Genomic DNA, 16,204 nt, shown 5'->3' on the forward strand with positions numbered 1-16,204 from the left:
GCATTCACGTAAAAGCTTTCCTATTTAAAAATGCATGTACGCGGAACTTTTATGTGATCATTGTGTCTAAACGGGAATAAGTTTACCCATGATCCTCTGCGCGGGGAGTCTGCGGCTCATTCAAAAATGGAGGAAGATGTTAGAAAGTCAGAAAGTGAGCGTTGTCAGTCATCTCTTCCTCAGACGTCTGACCAGCAAACCACAAGCGAAACCAGCGGTCAAGACCCAGAAGCTGACCAAGATGATATCCAAACTAAACTGGACATCAGTTCGGATAAGTTTGACCCTCTTCTTGCACTGTATTCCCCACAAGTGCCACTGCCATTCCCCAAAATCAAGTGCTTTAACAACATAGCAGAATACGAGAGCTTCATGAAAGGCGGTCGAGGCAGAGCCAAGCCCGAAAATGTGGAGAAACGGCTCAGGAAAGCACAGAAAGGCAAAGTAGACCCGGAGAGGATAGAAAGATTGAAGAAACTCATGGTGAACAACCCGGTGGAGGAGGGAGAAGGAAGCGGAGTGAAGCGACCTCCGCGACAGCGCAAGACCGCAAAAAATGTGCTCACGAGAATGCCACGTACGTTTACCTGCTTATATACATTTTACAATAGAGCACGTGCTAAACAGTTCTGGAAAAAACATACGTTTGTTCTGTAAAGTGTAGATAAACAAGTTTTTTTACAGTGCATGGAGGCAGTCCATTAGGAGTACTCAACAGATGTGTCCAGGAGAAAATCAGGGTCAAAGTTCACATACGAACCTTTAAAGGGCTCAGAGGAGTGTGTTCTGGATTTGTGGTGGCATTTGATAAGTTCTGGAACCTGGTAAATATTAAAATATAATTACTGTAATCATTTATTGTTAGTTCTGGTATTTCACATTTTCTCCTGCTGTTTTTGTTGGTGCCAGGCAATGGTAGACGTGGATGAAACATACAGGGACCCTCTGCTGGGAGAGGCACTTTACCATGAGAAAGCACTGACTATCACAAGGGTAACACTTCCCTTTAAAATAATATTTGAATATTTAATAAGCACCAAATCTTTAATTATATTAAAAGTGTGGCCACCATGCTTGACTGTTTTAATGCTCTTGCTGGTTTTTCACAGCTGTTTGAAAAGCTGAAAGTGCAAGAGACTGCGGCTCTTGCTGCGGTGGAGAAAAAGGAAGCGGAGACCTTGTCGGGCTCAGATCCTCACGGTAGATTACCTCAATGTTACGAAGATGCAAACAAAAGGCGTACTGACCCTAGACAAACCCAGACAAGTTCCACAGTCTTGGAAAAAGATCTGTTAGCTAAAAGAACCTCAAAAGTCCAGCAAACTGAAATAAAACGTAAGGTGGAATACGGAAGAGTTCAGACACGTCATGTCAATCAACTATTTATACGAGGAGAAAATGTTCTTCTTGTAAACATGCAACAGGACTGAAATATTGGTCGACACTGTAGTGATCATCTGGAAAAGATTTGCTGTGAGTTCTATTAGTGTATCATATTGATATTTAAGTGAGCAAGTGGAAAAAATACATTTGAATAAAATGAACTGGTTGTTTTTTAGGTTGTCGTCGACTTTTTTTTCATTAAATCACCACTAGGGGGAAGCAGTACACCATTAAAGCGTGCAGGGGAACATTGTGTTTGTAAATGATTTCAAATATTCAATTCCCTATATGCGAAAATGGCATAAATCTTTGTCTTGTTGAAACTCATTAATGGCACTTATCAATACTTAAATTAAAAGAAAAACTCTGTTTATGTCTGTCGTTGTGAATAAAATGACAGCAGGGTCTCTATAGATTTCTTTAAACACTTTAAGTGGGCTTTAGAGGTAGGAAATTGCATGTGGCACTCAATGCCATTTTTGATTACTGTTTGTACTTGCTGCGTGTATTTAGTGTTCACACAATACTAACCTCATGAATTGTGTGTTTTACTTTTCGGTTTTGAGGTTCTTTTGAGATACAACATCCATACATGAAGCAAAGGTCCAGCATTGTGTCACAAATTCATAAAATCACCAGCTGGGGAAATAAAGATGTACAGATGAAAGTGAATACATGGAAAATTTTATGTCCACATCTAAACAATAGCACACACAGCACAAATGTATGTAAGAGCATATAATCATTTAGTGCATTTTTTTTCACAACAAAGACACTTGTGTGCTTTTTCAAGTTTCTTAGCCATGTGATGTTTATGCCAATTAAAGTTTTACTGGGAAGGAATCCAATAGAATGGGGTCATATGGCTGTAGCGCTTTCATCCTATTAATGGATACAAAGTTAATACTTGGAGTCTAGTCCTTGGAGGACCTATAAGAACAGACTATTCTAAACACATGAGATTGTTAAGTGAGATAAAAAGCAAGCGTTACAGTGAAAATGGAAATCAACTCTTTATTGTCATTCATAAAAGATCATAAGTACAATCAAGTCATTGTAAGAAATGGAAAACATATTAAACATTCTCAATTGAAGATTTTTTGTTGCTTGCCGTAGATTTGCATAAACGTATAGTGTTTCCAATAATATTCCCTAACCCATAACCAACTGAATTGTTGAGATCATAAAGACTGGACTACAAACATATAAACCATCCCTTCAAAAGGAAAAAAAGGAAGAATTTGGTCATTCTGTGTTTAAAAAGCCACAGAATGGGTGAAGGCATCAGTGACAATACAGTGATGGTCCTTTGGATACAGCATCGAACTCACAGTGCTATACCTGCGCAAAATTCACTGGTTACACAGACTCAACCTATACACTCAGCATGAGCAGACGTGTATAAAATACGAACCCATATCAGGTTCAAATGTATATAAAAATCCTTTTAGTCACCCAAACTCTTCCTTATAAGTTAATCATGCAATAACATAAAAAAAGTGTGCGCATATATATACGTCACTGGATGTGTATCTATAACAGTACTTTTAGGAAATACTGTTCTTTTCATATTTTCTGATGAAATATTTAGGAAAATAGAGGCAACAGATGGACAGGCACAATGTGTTCTTATGATTTAGGACTTTGCACTTTCATAAAGATGCAAACTAGATTTGATTTCTATTCAAAAAGTATAGAGAAACCATTCAAAAAGGCCTCAATGGTTTTCATTTGTAATTGTCATTGTATGTAATGTTTCTTCATTTTACTTCAGATTTTTTTTAAATAAAAATCAAATACAAAATGGCAAGTGTTTAGAGGCTTTACTCCACACAAAAATCCTCACCAGCATAATTTGTTAATAATCTCAATAACTTATTGTCTGCGTGCAAATATATTTACATATTGTAATTTTAAGGCATAGAGGGAAGGCATACTACAAACTGATCATTAGGACCTTTCTTTAGCATAGGAACCCACATACATTCTGGGTTAATTCAAAAAGTTGTGTAAGTGGGTTGAAGTCTACAGTCAACCAAAGAAATTCATTATCATTACATTTCTTCAACCAATCCTACAGTAAGGCTTGTTTTTACATAAAGCGAAATCCCAATGTCATAGAAGCGTGGGATGTGCATGTGCAATGACCGACATGATTCTCAGATCTAACCAGCCGCCCTCAACAGGGCTCCCTGGTACAGCTGAACAGAGGAACATAGAAAATAACAAAATCATCCAGTTGTACATCATCACCATTTAAACATACATTTCCTGCGTTGTTTTATTTGACATCTTCAGGTAGTCTTTGTATTCTAGCTCTTCATTGCTTCTTCATGGTCGTATCTCAGAAGAGAGTGTTCACCTAATACTCTCACCCATTCATTTCCCAAAGTTGGCAAAATCTGCAAAGGCATCTTGCTTAGGTTGTCCCGCGGCCCCACTCATCCCCATGACTGGCATTCCAGTGCCCATGTTTCCTGTCATTCCCATGGCAGCTGTAGACATGCCCATGTTCACATTCATTCCCATCATGCCCTGATTGAGTGGCATTCCTCCCATGGCTGGCATGTACATAGCACCACCTGCCATACCAGGCTGCATACCCATGTTCATACCTCCCATCATGGTGTTGGCGGGTGGTCTGACCATTGTCGGGGTGGCCTGCATGCCCAGGTTCATTCCAGTGAAACCCTGAGTCATCATGTTGACTGGAGTCTGAACTCCTATAGCACAATAATTTATTTTAAAAGAAATAAATGGAAAAAAGGTTGTTGGAATCAGATGAAACTGACAATCAGTTGCAATACATGTTCTAGAAAAATATAACCATGCCTACCTTGCTGCATCATACTGAGTGTAGGCTGAGAAGCTTTGGGTGGCTGCATGCCGGGGCCGAGGTAGTCTAGGCTTATGTTTACAATAGAATTGGACCAAGTTGATGGCATAGAGACTTTGGTACCGGGCTGCTGGGCTACTGGTTGTTGGGGCATCAGTGGGTCACCCATAGTCTGCAGTGGCTGCAAAAACAAAAAAAGTCAGTTTCAAAAACAAACCACACGAGATCCGATACATTTGATCAAAAACAGATTAACCTCTGATTCTGTAACAGTGATGCCGTTCTACTGCCGTTCAAGCATGGCAATTAAAATTCCACAATGGAAATAAAGCTTGCCAGACAAATCAGAGGAAGATTGAGCATATTAATACTCCACAACATTACACAGTGGTATTTCAGAGCTATTGGTTTAAAAAAGACAGAAATGTTGGTTGGAAGGCATTGTCTTCTACTAAAATTATTTCAGCATGTTAAAATGCACCTCAAGTCCCTCTAATTATACCATCGGAGGGCTGCTTTTGTCTTAAGCCAAACAAAACTTGCCATTTTAAAGTAGGTCAGGCTTTTAGCATGCAAATATTATTTTTGTGCAAGGCTTTTGTTTCAATTTAATGGTTTTCTGACTTAAACTTGTTCCTCCTCATTCTGCCACTCTCTGTGATGGGTGTCCCCAGGGAACTGGGGTTGATGGGTAATGTGGAGGGGGTGGGTGGAAAATTGTGCCTATGCTTCGTGTTAACCCTCGCTCGTTTTACTTTCATGTTGCCTGCTCTCTAAACCTTGGCCAGAATTGTCTTTTCTAGTGCAAGTAGCATCTTGCGTGTAGTTCCAATGAGATGAGCTGCATTAAATACCATACAGATGAGGGACTTAAATATTTCTATATAAAACACATGATATGTGTTGCTTGGTTTTATCTTTATATTTATGGACTTGGCAGATGCTTTATTCAAAGCCAATAATAGCACGTACTAGTTTTTACTTTATGTATGTGTTCCTTTTATACTGCTAATGCAATGCTCGGCAACAATAAAATATTTATTTATTGTGTTTAAAATGTAACGTTAAAGCAATTTCAATGTGAAGCACATAGAAATGCATAAACATGATGACTTCATAAATAAAGCAAAAAAATGCATGGTTAAATGATAACAATAATATTCGTAATATAGTTTAACTTAGCAAAAACACAAAAAGTCTTTCATTGCACTGAGAAACTAACATACTGATGTTCCACATCTCAATGCAAAGCCTTATACTGTTTAACTGAAAGAAAAAACTAACTGTGATTTCTCGAAAAATAACTAAAATCAATGTTTTTTCCTTTAGTCCATATCTTAAGGCCATTAATGTGAGATATGCAAGTTGACAAAATAAACTTTGAGATATACACAACAAAGACATGTATGTTTCCTCTTCTGGAAAAATGAATAAAATTTTTTTAAAGAAATCTTAAAGAGCCTAAGGGAAATAATGAAAGCTGCAGAAACCTGAGACTTGGACATTGGTAGGCCCATGGTCTGAGAGCTGGTCATGGAGAAGTTCATGCTTTGGGATGTGCTGAAGCTGGCGCTCTGAGAGGAGCCCATTAGGTCAAAGAGATCAGCGGAGGGTGCTGTGGAGACAGGAGTAGGAGCAGGGGCGGCCTGGAGACTTGAGAAAAGATCTATTCCAGCAGGGTTAACAGACTGAGCTGGAGGCGCGGCTGGCTGTGCAGAAGAAAAGGCGTTCCAATTCCCAAAGTCTCCATTTCCACTGGATGCTGGGGCTGAGAAAAGACAAAAGTCTCTTATAAAATGCCATAGTGCAGATAAAGTGTATGAGTTCTTTAACAACTTTGCAAAAACTGGTCTTATGTCAGGCTTTATCATATAGCATACAAAGTAAAGAATAAATAGCAACAAAAGAGAGGAAAGGGTAAAAAACAATCAGGGTTTTGAAGTCATGGTGCATAAACATCAAAAGAATCTCAAACTCGCAGTCATTTTAACTCTGTCCTAGAAATGTAGAGAATGACATGTCACATCCAACAAGAGTTGAAATGTGTCTGTGTTCATTAGCTTTTAGCACAGCACCCCACCATATGTCTGCCCTCCCTCCCACTATTTAAAAGCTTTTTGCATGGAGTTTTTTTATACACATCCAGCTGAAGATAGCAAACCTTGATCCGATAGAAAATAAGCAGCCTTCTTTAATATCACCCAAATATCATTAAAACAAAATGAAAAGGCACATATCACCACCCCAAGTCTTTGTGGTTGAATTTATACAAGTTGTTATTTACACAAAATGTAAAAAACGCCAGATTTTCGTCTGTTGGTTTTGCAACGTTTTAAAGTAAAAAAGAAACAGAGGTTAAAGGTTACATAAACATACCAGTGGATGATGGAAAACTAGCCGCAGCTGCAGGAGACGAAAAATCTGCAAACCCTCCAATCAGATCAGAGCTTAAATCTAGAAAGAGATTGATAAACAAATTCAAGAAAAAAAAATGAATTTGAATTGAATAAGGAACATCTGTTATTCTCTGTAAGATACACAAAATCTCAGGTCATTCCCATTCATTTCCAGTAGCCTGTAGCTGAAGTTATGTAGAGGAGGACATATGCAGCTGTTTGGATGGTGGAGGACAGAGCAGGTCAATGTGGAAGAGTAGCTACGCATCTGCTCAAAAACCACCCACCCACCAGGGACAGTTTTAACATCTGGCCTCGTTGACTAAATGCTCGAGAAGGCAGTAGGAACATAGGAAAGCACATATGATAAACTTTACTATTGGGCCCATCTATGCATCAAGCCACAGGGCCCCTAAAAACCACAAAGTCAAACTACTGACAGGAGTCTCCCAACACTTTATAGTACTTTTAGAAATCTCCTCATCTATCCCCATCAGCTTTTGGGATGTTTAGAAAGAATGAAATACAAAAAATAAAAGACATGGCACTCTCCTAATACTGCAGATGTTCTATAGTTAGATGTCCAATCAACCAAGACGTGTTACTATTTTTACCTTTGGTTGCTGGCTTTTCAGGTACAGGATCTGCAGAGAACAAGTCAACCAGACCAGAACTTGGCTGGGTCACTGCCAATGTTGTCTACAACAACAAAGAAAGGAGATGTCAAAACACAGCCAACTGCCACAAGAAGGCAGTAAAATGTTCACATTACACTCAGCTCACAGGTATAATCTATGTTTTATCCAAATACTATAGACAATTAATTATAAAACACATAACATGTCAATATGCAAGCATTAAAACAACGGGTCTCTATAGCTTTGCTACCTGGCTGGGGTTTGCCTGGGTGGCTGGTTTATCGCCAATGTAACGTGCAGCTGCTCCCAGATCTATTGTTTTGGAGGGGACACCTCTCTTTCGAGTGGCAGTGGTCTCTGTGGCCTGGACGATCTGAACACTTTTGGTTGTCACGGTCTCTTCATTATCTTTGAATTCATTTCTTCTTGACTCTCCGTTTCGTGCTCCCCGACCTCTGTCCTCATCTACCTCACTACACAGAAAAGAACAAGCGTATTAAAGTTGTTTAATGAAATGTTTTGTCAAAATATTTAATGAAACTCATCTAATAACATCGGTTTTCGCTTTCAAGAATTTTTGTCTGTATAATTAGTTACACAACTCATTTCTTTATCAAGAAAAAACCCACTGTGTTCAGATTAGTATGAGGTGATCTGAAAGGGGAAGATAAAGAGGCCTGGGGGTGCTGACCTGAATCTGTCAGGTGAATCGTCCCTATCTTTTTTGCGGAACATGTTGATGGTGTCATCAATGGTGCTTCCAATCTTATCGCTGATCTCTCCCAGTGTCTCACTGAAAGGGAACGGCCCCTTGCTCTTGTCCCAGTCTTCATCCCATTTAGATTGAGGTTCTTTGAAATCAAACTTATCCTCCGCTGAAGAAGAAACACAGAAATAAAATGTAGCTTTTACCATATACACTTTACAATATAAAGCCAAGTTAAAAATCTTAGATACAGGACTAAATTGGGTGAACCATTGGGTATATTTTGGGGCCAAATTCTTATTTCTGTAATGTAGTGGGATGTTTTACTTTCAAGCTTATTTTTAATTCTTATTATTCTCAATGGCGTTTTTCATCCGATTTGAATTACTGTCAAACATGAAAATGTAGTCCAAGGCAGTGTATTTTAATTAAAATCAGAATATATGCAGTACTACAAATTGTATCATGCTGTACAATTACTACTGTATTACTATTCTTCTTCACAATCTTGACAATAAGAAGTATTAAATGTGTTTAACTGTCTTTGAATCTTACGTAAACAAGACTTAATTTTGATTTGGCGTATTATAATTGTAATGTTTTCTTATGACTTGGTGAAATATGACCCAGAGATACTGTAGCCCTGACAGGTTTAATAAGCCACAGAACAAGTAAGTGACTACTCCAAAATGAATTTTCAGTTTTTCATAATTAATCATTTACTAATAGTAAACAATTTACCATATTAAAACAACACCATGTAGTTTTAAAATTATGTCTCAGAAATGATAACTCTTAAATGCATGAATTCTACTGCCGCTGCTACCTAAGCAGTCTCATAGTGGCTACAACCACACTCTGGAGGTTCTGTGTTCGGGTCTGTACACACAGCGGAAAAGTGTGACATGGTTTCCAAACGACGTTTCTTCATTCGCTGTTTCCATTAGCGCTTTCAACAAATTTATGTGTATTGACCTGCCCACAGGGAATCTTATACAGAGACAGTATTTAAGACACTAGTAACAGACATTGCGTTTATCAACCACATGGGGGAACCCGTGAGCAAATTTTCCATAGTGTTGCTTTAAGATTTAGTGTTAAACATCTGACAATAATAAAAAAAAGCAGAGCCTATACCCAGACTACGCAGGTTGCCTGAGGCATTGCCCCCTTAAGTACCAAATCAAAAACACTATGTATACAAGACGCAAGTTTTATAACTTGCGGATTAAACTTTACAGGAATCATTTGGAAATTTCCTTTTTAATATTTAAACATCATGTGATGCGCGGCAGGTGATGACATGCACGTGATGTGATGATGCGTTTTTACATATGGCCTCACATAAGGCTTTAAAATGGCGCTATCCGTCTGTAGTAGAGCTGCACGGTTAACCGTTAAAACTTTGCGATCTCGGACTAAAATCACAACGCTTCAATATGTGCTGATGCTGGCGCAGAGAAAGCATTATTATCATAAGGTATGTAACGACGTCACGAACAGTCTTTTCAACCACACACTATCATTATTTCGGTGTCAAATGATCACAGAAGTAACGTTACTGGGACTAAATCAGACAGTTGCAAACTCACATGCATTAGACGCGTTTACAAGCTCCTACTCTCCCAAATAATCTCACACCAAATAACAGAAAAACATATAAAGTAAATACAGCCTGACAACAAAACTGCTCTTATGAGTGTTTTTCGGGATTGTGTTACATTGTTCTGATTATGCTTCACATCTTAACTAGACAGCTTTGAAACTAAGGTAACGATTGCAGTGTGTTGCGCGGACAAATCCAAGTGAGCGTTTATATCCGTCATTATGGTAAAAAACGTCATCAAAGGGTGTGGCGTTTATCACTGTATTAACGCTAATAGAGAAGCTGTGCTAGAGCTTTTCATCAAATTGCACAGCATTTCATGTTTTCAGGTTATTTTAAACTGTTAACAGGTGAGAACACCTCGTTGTTATGTTTATCAGTAGTGTCTTTCTTTTAAGACCCCTTCAAGCAGTCTAGAGATATCAGGCAAATTTATAAATCTTTTTACAAGACCTTTAATTTGCAAGTGTCACTTTATAAATTTGTTTTACCGAGAAATATTTCATACACAAGTTACTTCAATGCATTAATACTTTTTAGGAAGTTAAACTTTTGCATTTAAAAGAAAAACACTTTCGTTTACTTATGGAATTTGTGAATACAATTTTCTCACCATAGTTACTTTAGGTTAACCATGAAATATTTAATAATTTTGAAGCAAAGTCCTACATATTACATTTACAGTTAATTATGTATTACTTTTAGTTATTATTCAGAATTGTAAAAGAATCGCAATCTCTATTTGAAACCAAAGAATCGGGATTCTCAATTTATCCAGAATCAAGAAGCTCTAGTCTGTAGCGGGACAAAATGCCAACAACGCGGAGCAAAAGAACAAGAAGGCACGTGTTTTTGTACTATTTTCAAAGTCTGGTTTAGTTTCGCCAAATTCTGCAAGTACAGATTTACAAATTCAGTATTTATCCACTGGCATTAAGTTGGTTTGACGTTGGACCAAAAATGTATATAACAGTGTTTTAAAGATTAATACCGGTTTCCCGGTACATGGCTTTTTTTTACCACATTTTCTACTGATTGAGAGAGGAAAATAGTGCTGTTTAATGACTTAAAATGCCCTTTTATACTGTCATAGTAACAGTATCCCCTATCATAACAGCAAAGTTTAGAATTCTTTAACAATTGAATAGCAGGCAAAGGTAACTTGTATACATAATATTTAGGCAAATAAATAGAGACCAGGGGCCTCATGTATCAACGCTGCGTACACCCAAAAAAGTTACGTACGGCAGCTTTCACGCTCACTGTCTGATGTACTAACAGTGAAATTAACGTGAGAATATGCATTTACAGCTTTGTCCGTACGCAATGTTTTAGTATGAATTCAACGCAAGTCTTTGTACATGAGACCCCAGGGCTCAAAATTAACTTTTTTCCTTAGAAGCACTGGTGCTCCCAACTACAAGAGTTAGTCACATCCACCAAGACATTAATAGTTTAAAACAAGATAGTAACAATTGTACCATTATAACATGCATGTGATGTCTGTTGTGTTTACATAGTCACAATGGATTCATGATTTCCTGAAATCATATTTTTTTATCATAAAACAAAGGCTTAAATTAGATATGTGAGAGGAAAGCGACTGGATCATGCTGTCAATCCTCCTTACTGACCCATATTTCTCATCAAAGCATATAGAGAAACAGTTCCAACTAAAAACACATCATATCATATGCTTATATTGAGCAGATATGAGGGGAACACGATCGTTTTTTGAAAATGTTTGTTCTAAGTATATTCAATATAACGTAACTTGCAATTGCTATACTTGTGCAGCTGTTCAGCCGCGAGGTACGCACTCCCATTGCAACGGTAAAGAAGTATGTACGTTACCGCTCACACGTAAACATCCGGTCACAGTGCAACATTGTAAAGGGACTCCACTGAAAAAGTGTTGGGCTGCGCCTCGTTTCCTATGTTGTTTAAGCGACATACACCGGTAATGCGGTATATTAAAAATTCATATCGTAACAAAAATGCACACCGGTATTCGGTATATCGCTAGCCCTACGTTCGATGGTCTGAATTTAGGGACAGTCTCCAAAGTTACATAAGCTATTTAAAGGGAATGACCTGCATGCTTCAGCCGTACAGTTGTACAACTGTACAGTGTTCATTTTGGTGTCAGCTACAATGCTTACCTTTTATATTTTTGATATTTATTACATTAAACTGTCAAATAATATGTAAATATTCCTGTTTTTTTAACAACTGTATGGGTTCATACACAAAATATAAAATATTTAAAGCTCAATAGCATTTTTTACAGATATAAATCCCACTGTAGAGAATTATGCTTCGCTTTCTTGAGTAAACTATATTTATCATGTTAAATTGTTTTTAATCGCTCATTTGGTTGGTAAAAACACTGTTACGAAAATACTGTAACTGTCAATTTGATGTTTTTTGTCTTTCAGTTTATATTCTTAAATGTGTCAATTTGATTTATTATTTTTAATTTATTTTAGTTTAAAGTTATGTTTATCTAATAGTGACAGTAAAGAAGAAACCGAAAGCCTCTTTTATATTACACATAACACTTAGTCAGAGACCTTTTTAGATCTCTTTAATTAGTTTTTTTGTGTATTAAAAAAACATCTCCTATAACATCACACTGTAAATATGAAAATGTCACCTGGCTGCTGCAGCACATCAAGTTCAAAACAAAAGATGTGTAGCAGGTGTATAAGAGCAAGCTGGAGACTTACAGTATCTGTAACCCGACATGCTGTCAGAAGACACTCCGATGTATTTATCCCTGTTTTTCTTCGCCTTCTTCCTCTCCTCCCTCAATCTGTCGTCATCCTGGACAAGCTCTATCATCTCCTTCACCTTCTGACGCACATTGATGCCCTGATCCTTCCCATTTTCGTCTGGAACACAAACCACATTAATACTTCTCTGACCATCGTCTTAAGTCTCCAAACTCCAGCCGTGTGGAATCACCAGCGTCACATCTAACCTGTGCGGTGTTCACTCACCTACATAATGATAGCTCTCGATAGAACGCAGGTCATAGAGATGCTCTCTTGCGCTGGTGACCACCCGTTCAGATCCGTTTCTGACCAGGTATGCCAACAGCAATAAAGACTGAGATGAAAAGGATAGTAAAAATGAAAGCACGTTACAGCTTAATTTCGAAGAAGAGTAAAAGTTTCTGAATACCGTCCATATGTACTTTCATACCTTGTAAACTCTTCTCCAATTCTTCTTGTTGTCTCTCAGCATTCTGGTCCACAGCATGTTTGTGACCTCTGGAAACTGCTCGTACATGAACGTGGCTCTAAAATGAAACAAAAAGGAAACCAAATCTTACCTAAGCAAAATTTTAATCTCTAGTAGTTGAGATCGTCAAAATCATCTCCACGTACCTGGCAATTTCCCCCATTAACTGTCCAGAAGGCCCCCATGGGTCGTCGTTCGTGGCTTCCCGAACTTTAGACTCAATTTCTGTGTAGTTCATCACAACATTGGTTCTGTGATAAAAAGATTTAAACACATCCTACATTATTCAAAGCCTTTCAATAATATCATACATCACAGTTATCAGTCACACTCACAACACCGTCCTTTAAAGTCCTTAAAACAGTTATTCAAATTATTCCACTAAATGAAATCTCAGGCTCCACCTTCGTTCACATACCGAATAAAGGTGATCACTAAGGCAGGGCAGCTAAAGCTATCATTATGTGAAATCAGTTTAGCACTAGAGGGACATTACTAGAGCGACAAAGAGAGTGGTTATACAAGCCATGCAAGTGCATAGGAGGTGGGTGAGGTAGGATGAGCTCGCTCTAAAAAGCGGGTGGATCAAATGCAAGAGCCCTAGTAAATCCCCAGTGTTTCCTTTTTGTTTTAAACAATATCTGCCCATGACATTAAATTATGTCTTGTCACTTAAAAGTGTGATGGGAGCTTTGTTAATTGAAGGGGAAACTTGTTGAGCAAGGTAAAATAGGCTTAGTAAATGCCAACCACAAACATTCACAAGCCCTTTACATCTTAATTCGTCGTCATAATGTTGTATTTGACAATTGGTTACAGGCAAACATATGCATTTGCAATCACTTCCTTTTTAAACGATCACTTCAATGACACGGCATGAGCTGGACTGACGGTTTATTTTTCGTCTCTAAAATGTATTGCTGTAATTCTTCACAACTGAAAGGAATAGTTCACACAATAATGCAAATTCCTTCTAAACCTGTATGACTATCTTCTGCAGAACACAAAACAAGATATTTTGGAGAATGTTGGTAACCAAACAACCTGGAACCCTAGGGCTTCCTTTGAATGGATTGTGTTTAATAGAAAATATATTTTTTTCCACATATGAAAGAGTCATTTACTGTACATGTTTAAAATGACAGGGAGAATAAATGATGAAGTTTTTTTTTATTTGATGTTTGTTGTTTACTAAATACTGACTTCCTGTGATATCAGAGGTCTGTTTTACTCCACTTTGGAACAGACTGTTTTTTCACTTTACCAGCATGAAGCTAAATCCCTTTCCCTTCTTAGGCTCACCCCCACTAAGGCCCACATCCAGCTGTTAAAAGGTCAGAGAAACGGATTTTGGACTAACTAAAATAAGCTTATTTTCTTTGCCACATTTATCAAACTTTATTTGCAAATACAGGAAATGACTATGAAGGTAAAATCGTCACAGAAACTGGAACTGACCAAAAATTATATAAAGTCGTGGTGAATGATTTAAAAATAATCAATAAGATCAATTAATGACTGTAGATACAAGCCTAGTGCAGTACAGTTTCACAGATAGGGAAGGCCAAATCCACTCCAAGGTTTGTGCAAATTATTGAACTGAAACCTCCATCCATTGTTTTACTCAACATCAATACACTGGCTGCACTTCACGTTTCATGTCACATGCTTTATTCAAATCATCAGCAGAGAGCTCCATTTGTAGTTCGGAACTGCAGTGCAGTGTGGGGGTCACCTGGACCAGAACTGAGAACCGCTGAAGTAATAGTAGCCCGACTGGTAGAACATGCTGCTTACAACACCAATGTCATAGTTTCAACTCCCTCAGAACACCTGCTAGCGTAATACTGTATATTGAATGCACTGCAAAATATTGAAAATGTAAAAACATCTTATTCAAGGAACACTTAAATGTTGTCAAGTTGAACATTACAAAATCATTTTAACTTTTGAAGTTAAAATCACAAATGTAGTAACGTGTTATAAAAACATGAAAGTCTGTGGTTCTTTAAATGAGTTATATAGCATGTCTATAAAAATACACGTCTAAAACTTTTATATAGCAGTAATATGCACTCTGTCACCACAGTTTGTTTAAAAAAACTTGTCCTTGACTTTGTCTGTATTCAGATTAAACATATAGCCAAAAGTCCTTAACAACCCTTTAAAGACTAAACACCCTTTTAAAAAACAGTGTACATAACAATTAGCCGGAAGTGAGTAAGAAACATGTTTCTATCTTAACAGCAACACCGATACCAACGGTTTCCACGAAACTAAATAAGCTTTGGTCAAGCTTTTTTATAGTTACAGCATTTATAATAATATTACAAACAGAAAGTGTCAACTGATAACCAATTGTGTTGCACATAACACAGATAAACAACATGGATCTTTTGTCATAACTGCTAGCAGGTTAGCTTGAACACAGTCCCCGACATTAACGTTACCTGTCAAACATTCAAAAGTTTATGCCACACTAATACTAAAGTGTGTTCTTATGACATTTTACTAAATAACATAAACCATAAATAAATGTTACTGTAGACACGTATAGTTTGTCAGCAAATACTTTAAACCACTTTTAAATGCACAGTGTTTTGACAGCAAACACAAGTTTAGCAACTGTCAATGAATTAGCCAGTTAGTAGGAAGGAAGGGAGGTTTGACGATGTAATTTTATTTTTGAAACTACTTAACACGTATTATACAAATATAAAAACGCGTTTAAAGCACCATGACCGATTGAAATGAAAGATTCTACAAAAACTGGCGATGTTTCATGGGTCAACAAGGCTGTAGTTAGTTAGCTAGCGTGCTAGCTCCTGCCTCGAGAGTGTGGTGTGACGTCAGCGGGTGCGTACGTGTCTCTTTTTCAACAGGTACAAGACATGATGACACCGAAATCTCTTAAAAAACGGGTATAATACTCACGCTTTATCAACCAGATCCCTCACTTTCCACATGTTCAACATCTTGGCTCTGTTGTCGTGGCTTTCGTTCGCGAAAACAGGTGTTCCAGCCCTTAAAGTCCGCTGGTCGTGCCAGTCGAGCTGTCAAGAAACCCACAGCATGAACTCTGAAGTTACGCCGCTTCAGGAGCTCCGGGCCAGACAGGTTACTACGGAAGTGCGCTGTCATCTACGGAAATTTCGTAGGCTGCTTAAGCAGAACACCACCACATCCTTTGATAAAGATGTTACAACAGGCAGATTAAAGAATTCCTTAATTTACAAGTAAAATAAGTGAGAATAAATCTAACAATAGGGTCTGTATAAAATATTAGTTTATTTCAGGTAAATTGAAATTACATTTCACACTTGAATTACATTCCTACATTTATCCTCTAAACTATTTTTTATTATAAAATAATAAGAAACATATGAAAAAAGT

The 16,204-nt window shown here is 37.6% G+C and overlaps 2 protein-coding genes across 2 annotated transcripts; one reads left to right on the forward strand and one right to left on the reverse strand.

Moving 5' to 3' along the window:
- Positions 1-52: 52 nt before the first annotated feature.
- On the forward strand, positions 53-1,701 carry lsm11 (LSM11, U7 small nuclear RNA associated). Its single transcript, XM_056770080.1, has 4 exons — positions 53-577; positions 685-824; positions 910-993; positions 1,110-1,701. The coding sequence occupies exons 1-4, from the start codon at positions 127-129 to the stop codon at positions 1,428-1,430; spliced, it is 996 nt and encodes a 331-aa protein (XP_056626058.1). The 5' UTR covers positions 53-126; the 3' UTR covers positions 1,431-1,701.
- Positions 1,702-2,383: 682 nt separating this feature from the next.
- On the reverse strand, positions 2,384-15,918 carry clint1a (clathrin interactor 1a). Its single transcript, XM_056770027.1, has 12 exons — positions 15,746-15,918; positions 12,958-13,062; positions 12,773-12,869; positions 12,568-12,676; positions 12,295-12,459; positions 7,945-8,128; positions 7,504-7,726; positions 7,230-7,314; positions 6,596-6,673; positions 5,710-5,987; positions 4,220-4,400; positions 2,384-4,106 (listed from the first exon to the last, which is right to left on the reverse strand). Exons 1-12 carry the CDS (start codon positions 15,784-15,786, stop codon positions 3,763-3,765), a joined length of 1,890 nt encoding a protein of 629 aa, XP_056626005.1. The 5' UTR covers positions 15,787-15,918; the 3' UTR covers positions 2,384-3,762.
- Between the last annotated feature and the right edge of the window lie 286 nt (positions 15,919-16,204).

This window comes from Triplophysa dalaica, chromosome 16 (genome assembly GCF_015846415.1).
Source record: "Triplophysa dalaica isolate WHDGS20190420 chromosome 16, ASM1584641v1, whole genome shotgun sequence".
Taxonomy (NCBI): Eukaryota; Metazoa; Chordata; class Actinopteri; order Cypriniformes; family Nemacheilidae; genus Triplophysa; species Triplophysa dalaica.

Bases quoted from the DNA above. Each gene is read 5' to 3' on its own strand.
- lsm11 (XM_056770080.1), top strand. From the start codon at position 127: ATGGAGGAAGATGTTAGAAAGTCAGAAAGTGAGCGTTGTCAGTCATCT. The intron at 825-909 runs GTAAATATTAAA...TGTTGGTGCCAG, and splicing joins TTGATAAGTTCTGGAACCTG to GCAATGGTAGACGTGGATGA. The intron at 994-1,109 runs GTAACACTTCCC...GGTTTTTCACAG, and splicing joins AAGCACTGACTATCACAAGG to CTGTTTGAAAAGCTGAAAGT.
- clint1a (XM_056770027.1), bottom strand. From the start codon at position 15,786: ATGTTGAACATGTGGAAAGTGAGGGATCTGGTTGATAAAGC. The intron at 8,129-12,294 runs GTAAGTCTCCAG...TTTCTTCTTCAG, and splicing joins CATGTCGGGTTACAGATACT to CGGAGGATAAGTTTGATTTC. The intron at 5,988-6,595 runs GTATGTTTATGT...GTCTTTTCTCAG, and splicing joins TAGTTTTCCATCATCCACTG to CCCCAGCATCCAGTGGAAAT.